The sequence below is a fragment of the Aotus nancymaae genome, unplaced genomic scaffold (genome assembly GCF_030222135.1).
Source record: "Aotus nancymaae isolate 86718 unplaced genomic scaffold, 86718_ANA_hifiasm-v0.15.2.pri h1tg000029l, whole genome shotgun sequence".
In the NCBI taxonomy this organism is placed as follows: Eukaryota; Metazoa; Chordata; class Mammalia; order Primates; family Aotidae; genus Aotus; species Aotus nancymaae.
The window spans coordinates 37,310,985-37,336,880 of record NW_026988442.1 but is presented as its reverse complement, the minus strand read 5'-3'; the positions used below and the strand labels follow the sequence as shown (position 1 = coordinate 37,336,880).

Genomic DNA, 25,896 nt, shown 5'->3' with positions numbered 1-25,896 from the left:
GGGCCCTGATTTTTGACCTTTGCCTTTTAAGTGGAAGTTTCAGTTCCTTTACATTTAATTTATTTATTACTATATTTAGATATAGGTCTACCATTTTATTTAGTATCTGTTTCATTTCTTTTAAAAATTCCTGTTCCTCCTTTCTTTCTCTCTTTTGCACTGCCTGAATTTTTCTTAGTGTTTCAGTATATTAACTTCCTACTGATTTTTGAGCTCTACTTGCTTGTGTTTTTTTAAGTTGTCGCTTTTGTAACTATAACATATACCACATATTTTTCTTTTCTTTTTTTTTTTTTGAGACAGAGCCTTGCTCTGTCACCCAGGCTAGAGTGCAGTAGCGTGATCTCAGCTCACTGCAACTTCTGCCTGCTGGGTTCAAGCGATTCTTGTATCTTGGTCTCCCAAGTAGCTGAGATTATAGTTAAGTGCCATCATGGTCAGCTAACTTTTGTTTTTAGTAGATCTGGGGTTCTGTCATGTTGAACAGGCTGATTTTGAACTCCTGGCCTCAAGTGATCCACCTGTCTTGGCCTTTCAAAGTGCTGGGATTACAGATGTGAGCCATTGTGCCTGGCCTACTGTATGTTTTTCCAGACTTTGAAATGTACCACTTCATGTAAAGTATCAGAGACTAGCAAAAGTCTAATTTCTGTTATCCTACCATTCTTTGTGCTACCACTATCAAATATTCTGAATATGGCCGGGTGCAGTGGATCACCTGAGATTTAGAGTTCAAGACCAACCTGACCAACATGGAGAAACCCTGTCTCTACTAAAAATACAAAAATTGGCTGGGTGTGGTGGCGCATGCCTATAATCCCAGCTACCTGGGAGGCTGAGGCAGGAGAATCGCTTGAATCTGAGAGGCGGAGGTTATGGTGAGCCGAGATCGTGCCATTGCACTCTAGCCTGGGCAACAAGAGTGAAACTCTGTCTCAAAAAAAAAAAAAAAAAATTTCTAAATCTACATATACTATATACTATACAATCCAATGTTATAATTTTTGAATGAAATAGCCAGGTATCTTTTGCATAACTTAAGAAAGACAGATGTTTCTATTTGCCATTTCTAGTGGTTATTATTTCATCTGAATTACCATTTGGTGTCATTTCCCTTTAGTGTGAAAAACTTTCTGGGACACCTGCTGTTGATTTCTGTTTTTGTTTTTCTAAAAATGTTTTTACTTTGACTTCATATTTGAAAAGTCATTTTGGCAAATTGATAGGTTTTTGCTTTCAGCATGTTAAAGATCCTGTTCCACTGGCTTCTGGTCTCCATTGTTTCTGTGTCAAGTTAGCCATCATTCATATCGTTGTTCTCCTGTTTATGTGTCTTTTACCTCTGGCTGCATTCAAGATTTTCTCTTTGCCTTTGGTTTTCAGCAGTCTATGATTTACCTAGATATGGTTTTCTTCATAATTAGAGATTTGTTGAACTTCTTGGATTTGTGAGTTTCGATGTTTCACCAAATTCGGGAAATTTTCAGCCATTATTTCTCGAAATCTTTTTCTTTTTTTTTTTTTTCTAAAGCCTACAGCACCCGGTATTCCCAGGAGGTCTCCCATCCAAGTACCCTGCTTAGCTTTCGAGATCAGACGAGATCGGGTGCGTTCAGGGTGGTATGGCCATAGACTCAAAATCTTTTTTTCTGTTCCCATCTTTCTCTTTGCTCCTCCTGGCTCTCCAATCACACATGTTAGATTGTTTGAATTTGTCCCTATGATACTGAGACTCTGTCCATATTTTTCTACTCTGTTTCTCCATTCTTCTGATTAATTTGTTCTATCAGCCTCCAATGAATTTTTCATCTTAGATATTGCAGCTTTCAGTTTTAGCATTTTCATGTGATTCTTCACTAGTTTCCATTCTGTGAGAGAGTCCTCATCTGCAGTTAAGTCATTAACGCTCCTTTTTTTTTTCCTTAAGATATGGGCTTTTGCCATATTGTCCAGGCTGGTCTAGAACTCCTCGACTCAAGCGATATGCCTGTCTTGGCCTCCCAAAGTGCTGGGATTATAGGCGTGAGTCACTGTGCTTGGTCCTACCTTTCTTTGAATCTCTGAACATACGTAAAATATGTGCTTTAAATTCTGTGTCTGCAAATTCCAAGAAAAGGGTCACTTTAGGATTTGCTTCTACTCACTGGGTCATGCCTTCCTGTTTCTTCATATGTGCAGCAGTGCCGATTGTCCATGGGACAGTGTGGATGATGCACTGTAGACTCTTGGTTTTTATCTCCTCTGCAGAGTATTAAGTCACTGGTGACTCATCCTGAGATTTTTTTTTTTTAAGACGGAGTCTAGCTCTGTTACCCACGCTGAAGTGCAGTGGCGTGATCTCAGCTCACTGCAACCTCCGCCTCCTGGGTTCAAGTGATTCTACTGTCTCAGCCTCCCGAGTAGCTGGGATTACAGGGTCCTACCACCACGTCCAGTTAATTTTTGTATTTTTAGTACAGATGGGGTTTCACTGTGTTGGCCAGGCTGGTCTTGAACGCCTAACCTCATAATCTGCCTGCCTTGGCTTCCCAAAGTGTTGAGATTACAGGCATGGGCTACTGCACCTGGCCCTGAGATTGGTTTTACACGTTGGCAGGGGGGGTCTATTTGGGTCTGCCCTCAATCCTAGGACACGACTTCTACTCCCACAGCATGGCCCTTCTGAAGTTTCATTGGAATGGCTAAGGTGTTTAGCAATCCTCTCTAACACAGCAGGATTGGATTCAAACTCTGAAGTCTGTCCCTGCTGTAATGAGGAGCAGCTGAAATCTCTGCTGTCTTGTCACCCTTTCCAGCTACTGGTTTCTGTTGCGTTTTATAATGTCTCTCTTGTGAATTCACAACTTGGGGGTCAAAACAACTTCAGGAAAATTTATAAACCGATTTTAGGGGGTCCCTCCTTGTTAGAGCCCTCTTTTCTGCGATTTGCCTCCTTTTTCTGGCTGCTCTAGCAGTCCTAAACTCTGCGCTCAACACAAGCCTTCTGATTGAGTCCTAGATACCCTGTGCCACATGAACTTGGAAACATCCACCAGGAAAAAGCTGTCAGAACGTGGATCTCACACCAGAAAGCTCCCCTTTCAGTCCCTGACTGCATTTGGTTGCTCTGTAGTGCCTTCAAACAGTTGTTTTTTAAGTGTTTTGCCCAGAGTTAACATATAATTGTTATCTGTGGGAGGGCCAGCCACTCTACTATTGCTGACATTGAAACTTTCATGTCCTCCTGATGCAAAGAAAGAAAGTGGAAGCAGGTAAGAGACTCAAGAGATGTAAGCACATCTCTGCTTCAAACCTGGCTCTAGATCAGGGGATGGTAAACTTTTTCTGGAAAAGGCCAGGTAGGAAATATTTTGGCTTTATGGGTTACTTAATCTCGGCTGCAACTACTCAACTCTAGTATTGCAGAGTGAAGGTAGTCACAGATCAAGCTTGTCTAACCTGCGGCCTGTCATGTGGTCCAGGATGGATTTGAATGCAGTCTAACACAAATCCATAAACTTTCTTAAAACATTGAAATGTTTTTGCAATTTCTTTTTTTTAAAGTTCATCAGCTATCATCAATGTTAGTGTATTTTATATGTGGCCTGAGACAATTCTACTTCCAGTGTGGCCCAGGGAAGCCAAAAGTTTGGATATCCCTGCCACAGATGATAAAGAAGCAAGCATGGCCGTGTTCCAGGAAAGCTTTATTTACCAAAATTGGCGACAGGTTGGATTTGGCCCAAAAATATATGTGTAAAATTCTATGTCTGCAAATTCTAATAATGGGATCGTTTCTGGGTTTGCTTCTACTCATGGAGTCAGGTCTTCTTGTCTCTTCGTGTGGATGGTAACTGCAATGGACAGTGTGGATGATGCACTGCAGACTCTGGTTTCTGGGACTGTCTGCCCCAATTCTAGATAATACTAAGCCACTACGCTTGTTCCTGATTCTAAACAAAACAACTCCTTACATGACTATTGTGACAATAAATTAAGTCTGAGCCTTCCTAATATACTGGTCTCTGTAAAAACAGTCATTGGGAGAAACCATATTAAGATGCAGAAACGTAAATCTTTAAAGGCTGGATGCAATGTCTATTAGATTCTGCTTTAGAAGTTTTTTTTTTTTTTTTTTTGAGATGGAGTCTTGCTCCGTGGCCCAGGCTGGAGTGCAGTGGTGTGTTCTCGGCTCAATGTAACCTCTGCCTCCCGGGATCAAGTGATTCTCCTGGCTCAGCCTCCCAAGTAGCTGGGACCACAGGTGTGTGCCACCACTCTTGGCTAATTTTTATATTTTTAGTAGAGATGAGGTTTCACCATGTTGGCCAGGCTTGTCTTGAACTCCTGACCTTAGGCAATCCGCCTGCCTTGGCCTCCCGAAGTGCTGGGATTACAGAGGTGAGCCACCCTGCCTGGCCCAGAAGCTTTCTTTTATATAATCACACACAGATGGCAAGTATTTGACATGTTCTTGCTACATGTATGGTGTCTTCATGATGCTTTTTAATCTATGTGCTGTGTCTGTCTCACCACCGCAGGAGTCTTTGTTAATGAAGGATAATTGGTGAAAAAAGGTGACTTAAAATGCATTCATTCAAGATAGAAAATAAAAGGACAAAATGGTCTCACAAAAGCTCTATCTTGAAGAGATAAATTTAAAATTGTAAAATCAAGTCTCATTTTATGTGGTATTTGAAAAAACTTAGGTTTATTATTGCAGCCAGGAGCTAATTTTCTGGATGAACACTGAGTCGAACTTGATTGATAACTTGGCTATGAATCTTCTGATAAAACTATATGCTAGCACAATATGATATCCTTCATTCCATGTTTGACTTTATAGTCTTATCATAAAAACGGCAATTTTTAGAAAAATATTTGAGGGCTTCATCAATTTTCCCTAGGCCCCTCTTAACCCTTTGATACACAAACCATTATCTTCTGAAGCACTTATATCATCATCCTGATAAGTATTTTTCCTCCTCATTTAAGTTAACAAGATCCCTGCCGTCAAGGGCTTCACATGACATTTGAGAAATTCTCCAAAATCACTTTCACTGACTTAATGAAATCACTTTGCAATCATATGTAGCTGGACCATCAGAAAGACAACACATCTGTCAAAACTATGTGCAGTACAAGATGTCAAATGGGGAGGATGTTTGAATGGTCAATTCATCAAAAGGGTTTTCATTTTATGACAATTCTGGTGCCATAATAAATCCCCTAACTACAGAGAGTAATAAACATACAACGCCAGAAATTTAAAATTTCAGTCATGCACTACTCATATGGTAAAAGTAGGTAGAGGAGCTGTCCTTATCTGTGCCTAAGTAGGGCTGGCAAACAGGAGACATAAACCTATGGGCACCAATACCATGTGCCAGGGGCTGAGAGCAGAGATATGAAGGCAGTTCCTGCCCTTGAGGAGCTTACAGTCTAATGAAAGGCAGACAGGTAAGGAAACAGGTGACAATCCCATGGATGAGTGCAATAAAAGGAATCAAGATACAAAGGAATACTCCAAAGAGTTTATCTGCTGATTCATCCAACCAACCAATATCTGAACACCAGCTCTAGGTCAGGCACCAAGCTAGGCTCTGAGAGTACAGCAGTGAAAAAGACATGTGGTCCCAGCTCTTGAGTTACAGTCTGATGGGAGACTCTGTCAATTAAAGTGAGTAGACAGGTATCTAAGGACAATTTTTAATGCATGTTCTGAGGAAAATGAGTAAAGGCAGTAACGAAGAACAAAGTTGGGACCCTGCTTAGGTGCAGGGGGTTTAGAGAAAACTCTGAGGATGTGACATTTAACCTGAGACCAAAAGATGGGAAAGGAGCCAGCTGGGCTCCAGCGGAGGGAACAGAGTGTTTTGGTGAGAAGGAACAGTGTGTCCGGAGGCATGAGGCCAACGAGTGCTGGAGGCCCTGAGAAGAGAGGAGCCCAGGGGGAGGCCCAAGCAAGTCTCATGGGGCTTGGGAGGTCTCTGTTCAGAGTGTGACTGTTATGAGAGGTGCAGCGGGAAGTTGCTGAAGGATATCAAGCAGGGCAAAAACAGGCTGATTTGTTTCCAGAAGATTCCTCTGGGTCCTGTGAGGACATGTCACAGACAGAGGGAAAGCAGGGGACCCATGAAAAGGCTAAAGGAATACTCAGTGAATGGCCAAGGTGGCTGAGAGCAGGGTGCTGGGAGTGGAGATGGAGAAGTGAATATATTTGCGATACATTTAGAGAATGAAGCTGTCAGGACGCCCGGATGGAGCAGATGTGCAGTGCTGAGGGTGAGGGAGGAACCCAGGATGATCTCCAGATGTGGGTTTGAGCAACACGGGAGTGTGGCAATATAGTTACTCATCTGAGAGCAGGGATGGTAGGAAAGCCTCCTTTAGGTGACATCAGAGGTAGGTTCTGAAGGCTAAATAGAGTTTTCCAGGCAAAATGTAGAAGGGCATGAAACTATGGCATGCTGGAGACTGCACGCAGTCTATACTAGAGGACAGACTGGTGGGAGGAGGTGAAAACAGAGCCTGGCTGTGGATGGCACATTCTGGACCTTCAGTGCATTTCCCAGGATAAAGTGGCAGTCCTTGACCCAGACAGGCTCACAAGACGTGTCTTGTGTGATACTCCCAGCATTTCTAACTATTTGTGGGTAGCTGTCAGATGTGTGGCTTTCCTTAGCACTGCGCTTTGGCAACCCTGGACATGTGCTCATGCCCAGCAACCACTGGTTGGAGTGAGTGCTCATCAGGTGGTGCTCCTCTCCTGTCTTCTCCATGCAGGGCCTCCTAGTCAGTACCCCTGGTCTGTGGCCTGGCCCCATAAGCATCTCCTGTGCAGCTCTGGGCTGCATCATGGTGCATCAGGCAGGCCGGAGGCAGGTTTGCATCTCAGAGCAACTACTCCTGTTGCAGAACCAATTAGAAAAGGGAAAGTAAGAGGCAGGAAAACAGCTAAGTATAAAACTTCGCAGACTTCTGCTACCATGCTGGCAGAAAGGGAGAGGGTCAAACACCCTTGTGTTATTCTTCATGTTCCAGAAAAAAAGAGACGTTATATATCACTGTGTATACCAGGACAGGCTCTGATTCAAAGCATAATGGAATCTGTATTATAGCATGATTCTTTATGATGAGGGCTTTGCTGTATCATCAAACATATGTGAGGGGTAAATGAACCTTGGGATTTAGTGGAGGGTACACATATTACTAGCAGGAAGAGCCACATGGGTTCATGGATAACAGGACAGATCCCAGGGCTGTGTCTGTATATTCAGTAGAACTCTGGTAAGCAACTCATTTCTAAAGGACAGAAGGGTGATGGTTAGCAAAGGTCCAGCTGTCCTAAATGCTCCATTCTAGATGTACAACACGAACAAACAAGAAGAAACGGGGAGTGGAAGACGGTAAGCAGAAGTATCTCAGGTGAGTAATGGGACAGGGGCACAACATCCAGTGTTAAAAACAGAAGAAACCAAACGGAGCAAACTTAAGACATTAAATCTGTAAAAATGCATGCAGTCTATGTCTAGGACAACAGAAACGGCTTGTTTTGTTTTCCTCCATTTGTCTGTGATGATTCTTGTCAGATTTTTACACTATACACAGTATCTATGGTGTCTTAGATAAGGCCGTGATGACAGACTATTTTTCCTGATTACTTCTGGTACACTTTAAAGAGCTTAAGATAGCCCTGTGCATCCATCAGATGTGCTGTTTGGATTGTACTGTTTGAAAACAAAATTAAACGGCAGCTGAATAATGGGGTGGCTGCCAGAGACACCTTGGCAGGGAAATTGGACTTAGTACCCAGAGGAAAGATGAGGCAGCAGTCAAGTGTCTGTCCCCATCCCTGCCTTCCCACCCCTTTTCGATTTGGGTGCGCTTCCCTAGATCCCATTAGACCCTGTGCTGCCATGGCCAGGCCCCGCTTCCAGTTCAGGCTCTTCCTTAAGTAGATAACCATCGTGGCCAATTTTGTCATCAGGCATTTATTAAGCAACTATTGCAAGGCACTGCGTTAGCTCATCCTTTTCACTTAAATCTCACACTTTATATGCTGTAAAGTTCTCTCTTTATTAGCTTTTAAAAGGCAGCGATAAATGAGTTGTGCTTAACTCACCCTTTCTACCACTAATTAGTTTATATCTCTTTACTAGAGGAGGGAGCCCTAAATGACACACAGTGCTCTGAGTGGGATTTTGTCAGGCCTGTCGGTCAGCATTTACCTTAAGACACTAAACGGTATAAAAAGGCCCTCAGTGTCCATTATCACTTTCTCCATCGGTGGACTCTGTGGCTCTAATTGAAAAGGAAAAGGCAAAGGCTGGCCTACACAAATGGAAAGAAATGTGTCCCCGGTGCACGGAAGAGAAGTGAGTAACGTGAGATGACAGGGATGCTGACAGTTTAGTCAGAGCTTTCATTCGGGCCTCAGAAAAACAGAGTAAATTAAAGAGTGACTTACTCGTTCTTGTCCAGCTGTATCCCAGATTAGGAATTTATGTAGCTCATTTTGGTACTGGACAGTCTTGGTCATAAAAGATGCCCTATAAAGAGAGACCTAAATGATCAGAATATATTACGTAAAGCACGTTTCCAGCCCCAGTTGGAAACATCATTTAGTCTCAACCAACACTCAATCTCCCAGCTCCATACTATATCCTAATTGTGTTCCTCTCTGGAGTATTCGTGGGATGCTTAGATGCTGACTGCATGTCCTCTGTCAAAACAAAGCATTAGGCATATCTGCCCAACATGAAGAAGGAAGATTTCTAAGCTCTGTATCAAAAGAATCAAGAGACAGTTCGGCAATACAGATATTAGCCTCCCTTGTAAAACATAGAACCTGTTACTTAAAAAGATGTTATCATGGGAAAACATTCCCAAAAAACTATGTCCAGGAATGTATACATTAGTAAAAAAAAAATTAGGATCTCGCTTTGTCCCTCCACAATTCCCAAACCACATGCCCATGTAAATAGGTGAGTGAGAGCTAGTGTTAACATGAGAATTAGTAAAATTAAGATGTCAAATGAGGAGCAGGAAGATGGCTGGAGAAGTAACGGCTGCACCGAGGTGACTAGGTTCATCATCAGTACCCCTGATGACCACCTGTGTTTCATCGACAAAATGGGTTTCTAAGTTGAAGTTCAACATCAGACTGTGGGGTCTCATCCAGCCCCAAATGGGAGAAGGAATCATGGTTTGCAGGTCACACCGCTCACTTTGAGGGAGCTACTCTGCCCAGGGGACTTTGATGGCAGGGTTCCTATTATTTTGGGTGGTCCACACTTTTTGGAGGATCCTGAGATCTCAAAGTCTGTGTATGCTCTGAAAGTCATGGTGGCCCAGAGGACATGCCTGAACACTTGGGGGACTCCAGGAGATAGGTTTAGGATTCTTGCCCTGGGATTGGGCCCAGCTCCAATACTACCTTCCAGTTCCTCCCTCACCCAAAGGGCAGCCTGCCTCCAGGAAGTCCTTTGTCTCCCAGTCTCCTCAAAGCATCCCAGTCCAGCCAGTAGAGCCCAGAGATGAGTGTGTCTTCTTTTCTAATGAATAAATAAGCCTTCTGAAACTAAGCACCAAGTTATCCTTTTTTTTTTTGCCAAATTGTACTCTTGGTTGTTTTTTTCCAAGTTGTACCCAAATCACTCCAATCAGGACAATGACCTCAATGGCTGGCATTTTCAAATATGCTGAGGTCTTGAAACATTTTTCTTGAGAGTCAAGTAATAGTCTTCAAGAAAAGTACAAGTTGAAATAGGATGACTTTCTGATGAATCATGAGCTTAGACAAGTATCAGAATCCTTAGTTTTAAAACTTCAACTCTGACACAATGAATTCCTGGCAATATTTATATAAATTTATGGGATGGCAAGTAGCCTCCAAAATAGTGACTGTGACTAGGAAGGGAAGGTAAATTATTTACTGATAGGACTACTTACTGGATATTTGTTTTCTGAAAATCTACCCCTTGGTATCCTTAGTAAAGTGCTTTGTGCATAGAAGGTACTCGATAAATGGTTATTGTATCAAGAACTTTTGGTTACTCACTATGATTAAATCAGGATGTGCAACATGATTTCTCACTTAGGAAAGATCTAAGCATTCAAAAAGCATTGTTTATTGTGAAGATTGAATGAGATGATGTATGTGAAGTGCTCTTTAAATTGTAAAGCACTATATCTACACAAGGTATTACTATTATTATTTAAGGGCAGCTCCAAGAAATGTTTTAGTTTGGACTTTGCAATTAGTCCTAAAAGCTTCCAACTCAACTCTCCATCAATTATGGCTGCGGTGTTACATTTATGAGTGACAACAGGCATCCAATAGGAGCCTACCAAGAGAGCCAGCACATCCAACACTTCCATTTTGGCTGCTCAAAGGACAAAAGAAGACATTTCAAGTAGACAAAAAGGTGAGAAAGCTATACACAATAATTATTACAGGATCAGAACTCAATGATTAAGTATAACCTACCTGCCAAGCATTTCCCTTTAATGAAAACATGACTTATTACTAATTACTGAGCCAGTTAAAAGACAAAATGGCAGCTATGATGTAATGAAAGTGCCCTAAAGGATTAAATTTACCTCCCTGTATGACCCCGGACCACCCTTCTACCCTACCCCCTCATCACTTTCACCAGGCCTCCTTCCTGTCTACCCTGAGGTTTTCCTGTGCCCCAAGCTCCCGTCTTGGGTCTAAATCTCTGTCTGTTGGCTTCCTGTCCTTTGATCACCAGCATCACTTGCCCACACCACCAGTTCTTTAGCTTCCTTGCCTGTCTTATCTCAAATACCCAGAAAAGCCCCAACAGCCTCTCCTTCTGCTTCCTTTACCCAATGGTTGAGTGGCGGTCTCGCCAGAGGAAAAATGACAATGTGGATGACATGAAGATTCTACGCTTTGTCTGCTGGGCACACCTTTTAGGCCTTCTCCCATTCGACACAGCAGTCATCTCACATTCTCTCTCCTCCTTTCCAGTTCTCTACCACTTCCAGCTACCTGCCTCTTGTTTCAACCTTCTCAGAGAAAACAGGTTATAAGACCTAAGACTCTCAACAAGCTCCCCAGTCAACACTTCCAACTGAGAACAGATGAATTTCCACTCATACTTGCCGTGAGTTCCATTTTCCTGACTTTTTGCTGAGTCAGAGGTGTCTTTTCTTTGGCTTACGTGTCAGTGTTGCCCTGGTTCGTGACCCCAGCACATTCTGCCTGGGCCACTGCAGTCATCAAACTGGTCTCCTCCTTAAGTCTCAAATCTTTTCAATTGTCCCTATGTCCACCTTCCCACTGACCACTGACTGTTCCTCTTCTTCGGATGCTTTCCCATTGGCTCTCTCCTGGCCAGATGCCCCGCCACCCTTTGGGTCTCAGCTCAAATGTTAATGATCATAGACCCCTGTGCTATCTACCCACCTAGGCAGCCTCCCACCAATTCATCACTGCACTTTGTCTTCAGGGCACCTTTCACAACATCTGATTAGTTAATTTATGTTTTTCTCCTTTTTAAAATTTGCCTGTTCAATGTCTGACTCACCCAAGAGAATTTTAAGTTCTTTGTGTAGGGACCTCACAGTAACTCTGTAATAGGGGCATTTTCCTCACCTCCCCACCTCCTTGCTATCCTAGAACTCCAGCAAAACATTTATCATGTAGTCCACAAGCTATTTGGCTGTCTATTATGCCAACAGATCTAGGGTGTCTTGGCCAAGCACTTCCTGAAGCATGAAGTGAGAAGTACTATTGAAATGCAGGTAAAAAGTTGAGATTAGCGCAGACTTGGGCTCTGTAACCATAGCAAGTTGTGTGGCCTTTAGGGTATGCGGGAAGTAGTTCAACTAGTACAGGGCTGAGTATGCCCAAGCAATGTCCTTCCTGCCTTCTCCTTCCAAGCCACCAGCTCCAACTCCTACTAGCCTGCAGGTGACCAGCAAATCCAGGAGTTACAGCAAAGAGTCACTGTGTCCCTCTATCACTCAGAGCTTTGGAATTCTACTAAGAAAGAAGTCATGGCACTTTTCGGAGGGAGAGGGGGTGTCTGTTTCTTGCTCACTCACGTCTGAATCAGGAGCTCTTTCCTACCTCCAGGTCACAGCTCAGGTGGCAACTTTTCTCCCCTTGACCCCACGGTGCATCTCTATTGATTTTCTGAGAGGCTGAAATCTTGGCTTATCACATCTGTAAGAACCACTTTCTCCTCAGCGTCTGGATTGGATTCTTTTCCTTAGTGGTAACTTTTGGATTCAGGGTGAGACACAGGAGGGGGTGGTGGTTGCCTGTTGCTCCTCCTGAGCTTTGGGCCAGCCCCAGGCAGAAGGCCTCCTGCAGGACCCAACAATGGATTCCTTCCTGTGGTCAGGTCTTTATCTGTTGAGGGCAGCACTTTTCCAAATCTGCTTGATTTTAGTTTAACTACACGATCTAGATACTTCATCACCCTTTCTGCCTAACATGGTGAAAATAGGACTTTCTTTACACTCTACCCCCACAAATCACCGCAAATTTCAAGATCCCAATCACAGAACGTTATGTCTGCCTTCCGCAGAGCAGAAATGAGTCTGAAACTATTCTTCATCCTTGTTCCTTGCAACCAATTTTGAAGTAGAGCTGTCTGGTTCTTTATTTTATATTTAATCTTCACTTGAACCTCAACCCCTGAAATAAATTCATAAATTGGACCCTAATCTTTGAGTGGGACTACTACAATTTTTCCCTCCCATTGTCACTAGAACTCTAGGATCACTTCTTTAGCGTTCAAGTTAAATGATGCAGAGGGTATGATAACTTCAATATCTTGCTTTTTGAAAAACAGGCAATGGCTCCCTGCCATTCAAATGATACATTTTTATTTTCCAGCCTGCCATTTACTTGTCTGATAACCTTATTTTTCACTACTAAACTGTCTCTCTTCACTCTGCCTAGGCAGATCTTATTACCTCTTTAATCTAAAATCCCTACTAGCATTATTTCCTAAAGCTAGAATGCCTTTCATACACTTCTCCATTTTTCATGACATTCTAAAAATATGACTTTCATGCACACCAAGTAGTCACGATCTTTGGTCAGAGTACGTGCTCTCAATGAAAATACTTGCTGCACGGTATTTGAAACATTTCTTTTCTTTAACTGCAGTAGACTTGTTTAGCTATCCCGGAACATAGGTGTGCTCTGACATCACATTCCAGCACCTCTCTTTACTGCACCCTTTTCTTTGGGATGTTGTCATCCCCATAATGGCATATATTGCCTCCTGAGGATGAACAATCCAGCACATTTTACAATTAACAGAGGAATCTCACTTCTCAACATGAGAAATCTCATGCAAACAACCCTTGGATCTCTGTATACTGATGGAAACACCATTGAATACCAAGACTGAGACATAAAAAGACCAAAGGCACATGACATCTAGAAGTTCCTCTAACAGAGGTATCAAGGGACCTTCACAAAGTTATCTGTTAGAATGGTGCAAAGAACTTGTGGGGTCTGGCCAGGCATGGGGGCTCATGCCTGTAATTCCAGCACTTTGGGAGGCTGAGATAGGCAGATCATGAGGTCAAGAGATCGAGAACATCCTGGCCAACATGGTGAAACCCTGTCTCTACTAAAAATACAAAAATTAGCTGGGCGTGGTGGGGCACGCCTGTAGTCTCAGCTACTTGGGAGGCTGAGGCAGCAGAATCGCTTGAACCCAGGAAGTGAAGGTTGCAGTGAGCTGAGATCGCACCATTGCACTCCCTCTTGGTGACAGACCGAGACTCCTTCTCAAAAAAAAAAAATAAAAATAGAACCTGTGGGTTCTCGGTGAGGGTTAACTAAATTTAAAGGCACATTTGGCTTACACTAGAATGGCTTCAAAGTCATAAATCTCAAGTGTATCCATAAATTCAGTGAAATATCATGTGCATTCCATAGTCACACGTACCTTTCATCTTTCCTTTAATCTCTACCATCTCTTAGGCTAATGAGATCTAAGGATTAACTCTGCATAGTAACTTCTACTAAGCAGTTGCTACCCACTTAAAGCAGAGGGGTGCACAACAGATTTTTCCACAGATTCACAGTCATCCTAAGCAAATCCTTTATCGCTTTCTACGCGTTTATCATACAGTCTAAAAACTTTGAAAAATATTTAAAATCAAGAAAAATATTTCCTTAAATATAAACAGGCTGGGCGTGGTGGCTCATGCCTGTAGTACCTGCACTTTGGGAGGCCGAGGCAGGCTGATCATTTGAGATCAGGAGTTCAAGACCAGCCTGACCAACATGGTGAAACCCCATCTCCACTAAAAATACAAAAATTAGCTGGGTGTGGTGGCATACACCTGTAATCCCAGCTACTCAGGAGGCTGAGGCAGGAGAGTCACTTGAATCTGGGAGGTGGAGGTTGCAGTGAGCCGAGATCGTGCCATTGCACTCCAGCCTGGGCGACAGAGCAAGACTCCGTCTCAGAAATAATAAATAAATAATAAACAAACATAACTGAATAGCAAAAAGCCTATCCTTTCCTAAACTTGTCAATAATAATTTACATAACATATACCATTTCACATTAAAAACAAAATCAACAACAATGAAAAAACTGTCTTGACTAAGTGTTCATTCTTGTTAGGCACTCTTCTAATGATTTCACATGTGACCCAACTGAACCCCTACTCTGGGTTCTAGGTTGGGTTTGGTTCTTCATCACCATTTTGCAGATGGGACACAGAGGGGACAGAGCTGGTGAGAGGTATATCTAAGATCCACAGCCAGGCAGGCAAGTCTCAAATCTGTACTCTGAACAACAGTGCCATTTATACTGGGCAATCTATTCACTCCTTCAAACACCTGGACTTCTACCATGTGGCAGGAACACCAGGCAGGCAAGATGAGAAAGACCCCATCATAGCCCTCAAGTGGCTTACACTGGGGGTACTGGTCAGGTAAAGATAATTACCAGGCAAATATCCTATGAGGTAAGTGAAGAATGGACAGAATCTGAGCAGGAGAATGGTGACGGCAGGCATGGGAGGTTGAGTAGTGTCCTCCCCTCCCCATATCTACACCTTAACCTCAGAACCCTTGAATAGATTCCCTTACATGGTAAATGAGACCTGCCTGATATGATTAAATTACGGATCTTATGATGGGAACAGGAGTCTGTATTATTCAGGTGGGACCAGGTGGACTGAGAGCCAGAAGAGGAGGTGATGTGAAGATGGAAATGGAGAAAAGTCATGGGCCTTGAAGATGAGAGAAGGGGCCACAAGCCAAGGCAGTCGCCAGAAGCTGAAAAAGGTAAGGAAATGAATTCTCCCCTCAGAACTTTCAGAAGGACCATCTCTGTCAATACCTTGACTATAATCCTGTGAAATTGACTTGGGAATTCTCACCTCCAAAACTATAAAAGAGCAAGTGTGTGTTTTTTAAAGCCACTCAGTTTGCTGTAATTCAGTAAAGCAGGAAGAGGAAACAAATCCATCAGCGAAGACTTCAGAGAAGAGGTGAAGTACGGGCTAAGCCAGCAAGTTGAGGGGGGAGATGGGTGAAGACCCCCGGGAGGTCCCATTCCATGAAGAGCAACAGCAGGAATCAAAGTAGAGAATCGTGAATGCCAACAAGCAGCCTGGCTGCTCTGCAGGGTTAGACCAGGAGGGTGGGGTGGGCAGAGAGTGCAGTTAGGTGACCACACAGAAGGATCCAGGCAGGTGAAGGTTGGCAACAAGCGCCTCCTTGGTGTGAAGCCCTGTTCCTCGTGAACCACATCTCGTAGAGGCCAGAGCTCTGCCACCCCATTTATGTTGCCCCATTTGTATTGCTAGTGAATAATTCAGAAATACTCTAAACATATTTCAGAAAATCTCTCTCTTTTTAAACTGAGCCTTGCCTGAGCAACAATATTAGTAAAATTAAAAACCCACCGGTTTCATGAACTAGTTTTATTTTTCCCAACTGACAATACAATACTTAATATAAATTAAAAAGTGTTCATCTCTGTGCCATCTAAAATCATCTCATATATGATGTTCTGGAAGATGACTAAAGTGAAGGAGAGCCACTGAGGGCGGGCAGGATGGGTTGATGCTATCAGACCTATTTCAGAAGGTCAACTCTGGAAGCAGGCAACACACCTGTGGGGACTTTCTCCCAGAAACTAGGCCCTTAATAAATAACCCATGGATGAGATGGATCTCTATTTTTTTCTTTTCTTCTCCTTCCCCCTCTCCCCACCAGATTCCAGGCAGCATCCTTAAAGTCTCTACTTTTAAGGATATTCTAGGACAGAAGTAGAGACAGATAGTATAGGCAAAAATTGGGGGACAGTAAGCCCTGTGAGGGCACAGACAAGACAAAGGGAAGTGGATCGAAAAGAACAGCAAGGCTGACATTTTGGGCTGCATGATTGAAAAAAAAACCAAACAGCAGCTGGACGCAGTGGCTCACACCTGTAATCCCAGCACTTTGGGAGGCTGAGGCGGTAGATCACTTGAGGTCACAGCCTGGCCAACATGGTGAAACCCCGTCTCCACTAAAAATATAAAAAAATTAGCCAGGCGTGGTGGTGCGCACCTGTAATCCCAGCTACTCAGGAAGCTGAGGCAGGAGAATTGCTTGAACCTGGGAGGCAGAGGTTGCAGTGAGCTATCCAGCCTGGGCGACAGAGCATGACTCTCTTAAAAATAAACAAACAAAGAAACAAACAAACAGCAAAGAAGGGAAGCAAGCTAAGTGGTCCCTGGAAATGATCCTGGACAAAGATGGGACAGGCAGAAAGGACAAAAGGGACAATTTAAGACTAACACACAAAACCCACATATCAACTGGGGTAAGGGAAAGGGAGCATTCTCAGCAAGTCTACGTAGCAGGCTTCTGTCAGTTCAGGCAACTTCAGTTATTTCCAAACTGTAACTGTATTCTTTAATTTTTTAAATAGGTAATACATTCCTACGTTTCAATATTCAAAATGTACAAAATAAGGATAGACCCAAACATCTCCCACCTTCCTTTTCCAGCCATTGAATTCCTCTACCTGGAAGCTTGATCTTACAGCTTCTTAGGCCTTTCAGAAATACATTAGGTTTATATGAAACACATGCATATATCGTTTCCCCTGCACAGTCTTTTATTTATTTTTAAACACAGATGGTAACACATACCACATACCTTTGAATTTTTTTCCTCTATCCTCTCCTTGGAGATCATCCAACACAAGTAGGTAAGTTTTCTCAAGATGGCTTTTTTCCTTTACTGTATTATATTGAGTACTTACACTATGATTGATATAATCAGACCCCCACTAATCGACAATGCCACAAGTGTTAACCTTGGACAATTTTTAGTCCGTTTAGAAATTATGTGACTTTATCTGTAGGACAAAGACCTAGAAGTAGAACTGCTGAGCCGAAGGGTATGAGGCAACAGCATACTAAAAGTGTGGACTTTTAATTCTTGTCCCTACCCTACGCAAGCCATTTTTGACTTCTACTTCACAGATGAGGTTTAACTGTCCTTGGATTTCACATAAACGGAATCATAAAATACGTACTCTATTGTGCCTAGCTTCTTTTGTTTAACAATATTTTTGAAATCTATCTCCATTGTTTGGTAACTCATTCTCTTTTATTGCTGGATGGTATTCAATTGTGTGACTGTATTACACTTTGCCCATTCTTATGTTGAGGAACTGAAGTTGTTTCAAGTTTTTGGCTGTAATGAACAAGGCTGCTATAAACATTTTTGTGTAAGTGTTTTTGTAAACACAAAAAGAGTCCTCCAAAGTAGTCAAACCATTTATACTTTTATTAGAAATTTATGGAGCTCTAGTTATTCCATATTCTTGCTGACATTTGGTTGTTACTCTTAATTTAGCTATTATCTAAGAACAAGGCGTGGATGTCTACTTGTACACTTCTATTCAGCATTGGACTACAGGGTCAAGCCAATACAATAAGGCCAAAAAAAAAAAAAGTACAAAGTTGGTAAACACAGTAAAAATTGTCAGACATTATATTCATAAACATATTTTTTGTATCATGGAGTCCATAAAAAATATTCTTGTATAATTACTGCTCAAAATAAGATGCACATTTCCAATTACCAGAAGGTTTCCTCATACCCATTTCCAGTTAACTCTTGTCCCTATTCCAGGCAAAACACGAAGTCTATGATTAAAAAAAAAAAAAAAAAAGCTAAAAATAAGAAAACTTACAGTCAGTGTAATTATTGATATGGCAGGTTTAATATTTCCCATTTTGGTATTTGTTTCTCTGCTCTTCTTTTTCTGTCTTCTTTGGATAGGTCACATTTGGATTTTCACTCTTGTCGCCTAGGGTGGAGCACAGTGGCGCCACCTCTGCTCACTGCAACCCCCGCCTCCTGTGTTCAAGCAATTCTCATGCCTCAGCCTCCCAAGTAGCTGGGATTACAGGGCCTGCTACCATGCCCAGCTAATGTTTTCCTATTTTTGGAAGAGACGGGGTTTCATCATGTTGGCCAGGCTAGTCTTAACTTCTGACCTCAGGTGATCCACCTGCCTCGGCCTCCCAAAGTGCTGGGATTACAGGTATGAGACACTGTGTCTGGCCAAAAAAAAAAAAAAAAAAATTTTTTTTTTTAAAGTGCAATGGCACAATAATGGCTCACTGTAGCCCTGAACTCCTGCCTCAGCCTCCAGGTAGCTAGGACTATAGGTGTGGCTCATAACATCCAGATAATTTTTTAATTTTCTTGTAGAGACAGGGTCTTGCTATGCTGCCCACACTGGTCTTAGACTCCTGGTTTCAAGGAATCATTCCTTACCTTGGCCTCCCAAAGCACTGGGATTACAGGTTAAGTCATGGCGTTGGGCCCTTGATTTTATTTCTTGTACTGGATTTTTAGCTATACCTCTCTGTGTGGGTCTATTTTTTCAATGGTTTCTCTAGCGATTACAGTATGCATCTTTACATTTCAATCTACTTCCAAATGATATTATATTATTTCATGAACAATGTAAGACTCTGCCAGCCTAATTCCACACATTCATATATTCCCCTCACATCCACTGTGCTCCTGTTGCCTGATACTTCACTTCTTCATATGTTACAAACAAACAAACAATATAATTGTTATAGATATATTTAAAGCCAATAGTGTTTTTAGCTGGATGAAACAGACTCCTGTTAATATATCTTGATATGGGCCTACTATAGAGAAATTCAGCTTCTATCTGAAAATGTCTTCATTTTTCCTTTATTTTTGGAGAAAGTTTTTGGTGGATACAGAATTATTAGTTGGAAGGTTTAATTATTTATTTATTGCTAGATACAGAATTATTAGCTGGCAAGATTTATTTATTTATTTATGAATGATGGAGTCTCACTCTGTTGCCCACGCTGGAGTACAATGGCGTGATCTCAGCTCACTGAAACCTCTGCTTCTGGGTTCAAGTGATTCTCCTGCATCAGCCTCCCAGGAACTGGGATTACAGGTGCCCACAACCAAGCCCTGCTAATTTTTGTATTCTTATTAGAGATGGGGTTTCACCATATTGGCCAGGCTGGTCTTGAACTCCTGACCTCAGGTGATTCACTCGCCTTGGCTTCACCAAGTGCTGGGATTACAGGTGTGAGCTACCATGCTCTGCCTATTTTTTTTTTATTTAACTATGTTAAAGATGCTGTATACTTTGACCTCCACTGTTTGTGCTGAAAAGTCAAGGATAATTCTTATCACTGTCCTTCTGTATATAACATGTTTTTACCCCTCTTCTGATTGCTTTTAAGATCTGCTCTTTATTTCTGGTTGTCAGCAGTATGACTATGATATACCTAGGTTGTGGAGTTGTGGTTTGTTTTGTATTTATCCTGACAGGAGCTTTCAGAAATTCTCAGATTTGTACATCGATCACTTCCATCAATTGTGTAAAGCTCCTACCCTTTATCTCTTGAATTATTTTTTTTCCATTCTCCTTCTCCTTTCTTTCAGGGAAGCCAATTGTGAGACTGACAGCGCCTTAGAGATCTTGGATGTCTTAAAAAAAACCTTTCTCTTCCCTTTGTGTTCCAGTTTGGATACTTTCTACTTACCTGACTTTAAATGGACATTTTATAAGATAACTGGACACATGAGAGGAGAGAATCAGTGAAATGGATCAAGATTTTCAAGAAATCCCTTTGCTTTGCAGCTCCACCCATGGATTCCAGCAAAGGTAGAAATTCCTGCAGAGAGTTTGCTCTGAGCTCATCTGCCCCACTTCAAGTCTCCGCAGTTGATAGCCCAATTGTTCCCATCTATGGCAGAGTTTCCCTGTCCCTCTGTTTCAACAGAGGATGAGAGCAGCTCATCTTCTGAATGGTCTATCACTTTCTGAAGTTTAGTTTATTTAGGTTTCTTTGTGTGCTCAGCTGCCTAATGGGCTTTAAAAAACTTACCTTGCTTGTTTTGGTTTGGGTGAGAATGACAGTCTCTTGTGACTTTTTATATGAGCTGTAAAGCACAGTGGGTTCTTTAAAGGGCTGAGTTATTACATTAAAAAAAAATAACATGCCCATCATTATTAGTACTACTTAAATTTGATACTTTTTGTCAAGTTGTTCTTTATAGTGGTTGTACCAAGGACTTGTTAAATTCTCCCTTACTAGCAAGGCAGAACAAGGTACTTGGGGATGACCAGGTAGAAAGAGGAGTTCAGTGGTAGATATGTGGAGTCCAAGGTGCTTCTATTTAAATACCAGTCAACTGGAGTCATTGGAGAAAGGTGGCCATCAAAGCTGTAAGTGTGAATGAGATCACCTAGGAAGACACATAGACTGCAAGAAATTCTCAGTGTCTTGACATTTTAGGGGTGGACACTGAGGCTAAGAAACACAAGGAGGAGGAAGCCCCAAGAGGTAGAAAGGAGAATCGGAACTGTATCCCAGGAAACAAAAGAATTAAAAAAAATCAGGATAATGCCAAATACTTCTAGAGGATAAATACAATAAAAAGTGACTTATATTTGTGGTTTATATTTAATTATTCATGAGTTGATTTCAAATTCTACAGCAATGGTGTTTCAATGGAATAATGGGGACAAAAGCTGATAAAAGAACAGTCAGTGAGACTGGTAAATAGAGAATAAATTACACAATTATGAAAACCTTAATTTTTTAATTGAGGGTCTGTTGTGGGCTGAGGATACAGCTGTCTGTGATCATTTCAGATAAGGCTCCTCTTCTCATAGAGCTTATATTTAAGTGGTAGGAACTGACAAACAAGTAGACAGATGATTATAGATAGTAATATTTACTATGAAGATAAAAAAATGCTGTGTGGTGGTAGTGACTGGAGTGGTAATTTGACATAGGATGATAGCAAAAACTTGGATGAACCCTAAAAGGTAAGAAGATCTAACTATTCCAATATTTAGAAGGGAGAGAACGTTTCACAAAGAGGAAACAGTAAATGCAAAGACCCTGAGTTGGGAGAGACTATCAAGTGTTTGAAAAGAAGGGCCATGTGGCTGAAATGTAGTAAGAGAGGAAGAAAGTGATAAACAAATCAAGGTGAGGATAAACCACTAGCTGAATGGAAGTAACAACAGAGGATGAAGTTCAGGGCTGCCAGTCCCTGTGGCTGGAAATAAAGAAGGGATGTCCTAGAAAAGAAGAAGCTGCAAATCTGTACAGACTCCTCTCAGAGCCACAGCTGACTCCTATAATTTCACATGCAACTGGGGAGACGCCAACGAATCTAATGGACAGCAACAGCTGGAAGGCTGAAAGAAAGCTGGGCAGAGATTTTTAGCTGTTTCCAACTGAAGGGGAGAAAAGTTGGGAGTTTAAATCTGGCCAATCCAGAGGCTCACTGGACACCTTGAATGACAATGAGATAGGCCATATCTCAGAAGCAAAGATAGTGTCCCACGAATAAGGATATGCCATAAGGCAACATCCCAACACAACTGTCTGAACGAAGTGTAAGATGAAGCTTCTATAAGTTCAGGATGATCAGCCCATAATTTAATGTTCTGTTAAAACAAAAACAGCCCTCTTCAGTGGAAGATAAAACAAATCTAAAATCTTTGCAGCGTATCTTCTGCAGTGTCCAGTATAAAATAAAAAACTACTAGACAACCAAAGAAAATGTGACCCAAGGTCAAGAGAAAAGAACCAGTAGATGGTAACAGATCCTGAGATGATCCAGATGCTGGAATGAGCAGATACGGATGTTAAAAACAGCTACTATAAATATAATCTAGACTTAAGGAAAGTCATATTGAGTGAGCAGATGGGGGAACTATACATGTAAAATATATAAAAGAACCAAACAAAAATTCTAGAATTAAAGACAGTATCTAAATACTGGGGGAAAAATACTAGATATATTGAACAGAATAGTCATCCTTCAGTATCCACAGGAGACTGACTGGTTTCAGGATTCCCCGTGAATAAAAATCTGCAAATACTCATCACAATTGTTATATAAAATGATATAGCATTTGCATATAACCTACCTATATCCTCTCAGATACTTTAAGTCATCTCTAGATTACTTAAAATACCCAATACACTGTAAATGCTATGTTGTTACACTGTATCATTTAGTGAATCATGACGAGAAAAAAAGAAGTCGGCATACCTCTAGTACAGATGCTACCATCCTTTTCCCCCCTAGATACTTTCAATTTGTGGTTGGTGGAACTCATGGATGTGAAACCCATGACTAAGGAGGGCCAACAGCTTTGGAGACACTGTAGAGGAATCAACTGAAGATAAAGACAGATCAAGAGAAATTTGTGATCCTAAGAAGAGAGAAAAAGATGGAGGTGGGGAAAAGAACACAAACCCAAAGCCTCCACGGCCTGTGGTACAATATCTAGCAGTTTAACGTATATACAAATTGGACTCCCAAAAGAGGACCAAGAGAATGGTACAGAACAGAACTTAATATGGCTGCAAATGTCCCAAATTTTGTAAAAATAATCAAATCCCAGATCCAAGAAACTCAGTGAACTCAGAGTATATTACACATTTAGCATTTTAAAGTAAATTACTGAAAATGAAAGAGAAAGAACCGGTCTTAAGAGCAGCCGGAGAATGCAGACATTACATACAGGGTAACAACATGAAGGAGGATGATGGGCCACTCAACATAAACAATGAAGGCCAGGAGAGAACAGAACGACACAGGAAAGCGCTGAAAAAAAAAAAATCTGAAATCTATATCTAGCAAAACATACCTCAAAAGTGAGTATGCAATGCAGACATTACTCTAGATAAACAAATACTGAGGCAATCCTGTCACCAACCCTGAATACATGAAATGCTCAAAGAAATTCTTAGACTGTCCGTAAATGTCATCAGATGAAAACTCAATTCTACAGGAAGGAATGAAGAGCAATGGTAATGCTAATATGTATATTAAATAAAATGACGTTTGCTCTACCTCCTTTCTTCCTGGTCTGAACAATTATTTAGTCCAAAAGTTGCTAGTATGGAGGCCATGCAGGTAGGTATTCTTGAGGATGGTGGGCAGAAGGGAGCCAGGGGTGCCCAGAGTGGTGTATCAACGCCTGATCAAAGTAAAGAGTACCTATGTAGGGAGAAAAAGGGGGCTGGGGCTGGTTCAGCAAATCCTAGATCCTGTGAAAAGGGCATATACAACACAATGTTACAATTTTTTTTAAACCTGGTGTGTTGGTGTGCACCTGTGGTCTCAGCTACTTGGGAGGGTGGGGTGGGAGGATCGTTTGAGCCTGGGAGGTTGAAGCTGCAGTGAGCTGTGATCACACCACTGCACTGCAGCCTGGGCAACAAAGATACCTTGTCTCAAAAAACATACATACTTTTTTTTCTCAAACAGTTGAGAAAAGTTGTAGGCAAAGGATTTATCCACTTGATAATAAGTAGCCCCATTGCCTTTGAATGTTAGTGTATGCTAATTACAAGCAAGATTATTTTCTTATGTAAGCAGAGTAAGATCCTCAAAACTGTGAACTTAACAGACATATTACTACCATCTATTCTTCAGAACCCATTTGAATTCTGCCAATTGTCCTGATGATATTCCTCTGGCAAAACATCCAGTGCAAAACATGTTGCATTTAATTGTTACGACTCTTTATAGTTTCCTTCTTTCTGGATCAGTTTCTCAGTCTCTCTCTGACTTTTTAGACCTTGAGACTTTTGAAGATTATAAGCCAGTTGTTTTGTCAAATGTTTATCAATGAGAGTTTGTCTGATGTTTACTCATGATTAGATACAGGTAATGCTATAAGATAAGTTAAACTTTTGAAATTCAATTAATGTAATTCGCTCTTGTTTTTTTTTTTTGGTAGTCTTACTTTCAAGAATGGAGCTTATTCCCTACTCCCTTGAGTTTGGGATTGGTTTAGTAACTCTCTTCTGAACAGAAGCCATGGTAGGTGACTCCCAAAACTAGGTCATAAATGGCATAGCAGATTCTTCCTTGCTCTTTCTTTGGAATCATTTGCTCTTGGGAAAGTTAACTGCTTTGTTGTGAGAACACTCAAGCAGCCCTATGGAGAGGCTCACAGGGCAAAGAACTGTGGAACTGAGGCCTCCAGCCAACAGCCATGTGAGTGAGCCTTGCTGGAAGCGGATCCTTTAGATAACTGCAGCTCTTCCTGACATCTTGATTACAATACCATCAGAATTGGCCAGAACCATATAAGCTAGGCCACTTGGATTCCTGATACACAGAAAATGTGAGACAATAAATGTTTGTTGTTTCAGGCAGTTAATATTGGGACAATTTGTTACTCAGCAATATTTAACACAGTAACCCACCATATTAACGTAAGAGAAAAACAGCATCATGTAAATAGATGCAAAAAATATCTAGACAAAATTCAAGACTTGTTTTTATTTTTATTTTTTTGGAGACAAGGTCTCACTACACTGCTCACATTGGTCTGAAGCATTCCTCCCACATTGGCCTTCCACAGTGTTAGGATATAAAGTATAAGCCACTGTGTCCAGCTACAGATCCATTCTTGAAAAAAACTCTCAGCAAAACAGAAACAGAAGAAAACTTCCTCATCCTAAAAATGAGCAACCTATAACTAACATCAAACTTATTAGGTACAATACTGAATGTTTTCCCCTAACACTGGGAAAAGGCAGGATGTTGGCTCTCACCACTTATTCAGTATGGTGCCAGAGGTCCTAGCCAGTACAACAAGGCATGGAACAAACTAGAAGGAAAGGAAGAAGTAAATCAGTCTTTATTTTCATATAACATGATTGTGTATGTAAATAATACAAGATAGCTACTAGAACTAATAATACATTTAATAGGATTGAAGTATACAAAGTTAATAAACAAAAACCGGTGGTATTTGTGTACGTGGGTAACAATTATAATTAAAAATGAAAAAATACAATTCCATTTATAATAGCTAAGAAAATATGAAATATTTAGAAAAAATTTAAAAAATACACGTTTTTTTTTTTTTTTTTGAGACAGAGTTTCACTCTTGTTGCCCAGGCTGGAGTACAATGGTGCGATCTTGGCTCACTGCAACCTCTACCGCCCAGGTTCAAGCGATTCTCCTGCCTCAGCCTCCTGAGTAGCTGGGATTACAGGCATGTGCCACCATGCCTGGCTAATTTTGTATTTTTAGTAGAGATGGGGTTTCTCTATGTTGGTCAGGCTGGTCTTGAACTCCCAACCTCAGGTGATCTGCCCACCTCGGCCTCCCAAAATGCTGGGATTACAGGCGTAAGCCACTCCGCCCGGCCAACAAATATACTCTTAAGACTTCTACATTAAAAACTACACAACAAGCAGAGTGAAATTTAAAAAGTTCTATGTAAATGAAGAAAGATATACTATGCTCATGGATCAAAGTCACAATATTAAGTATTTTTTTTTATTTCAATTTTTGAGACAGGGTTTCGTTATGTTGCCCAGTTTGGCCTCAACTCCTG

The 25,896-nt window shown here is 41.4% G+C and overlaps 1 protein-coding gene across 1 annotated transcript in view; it reads right to left on the bottom strand.

Moving 5' to 3' along the window:
• RAB22A (RAB22A, member RAS oncogene family) overlaps positions 1 to 25,896 on the bottom strand; it is a 52,626-nt gene that overhangs the window by 9,195 nt on the left and 17,535 nt on the right. The window contains exon 3 of the mRNA XM_064382547.1: positions 8,450 to 8,531. Coding sequence (XP_064238617.1) covers positions 8,450 to 8,531 — 82 coding nt within the window. The remainder of the gene's footprint in view (positions 1 to 8,449; positions 8,532 to 25,896) is intronic.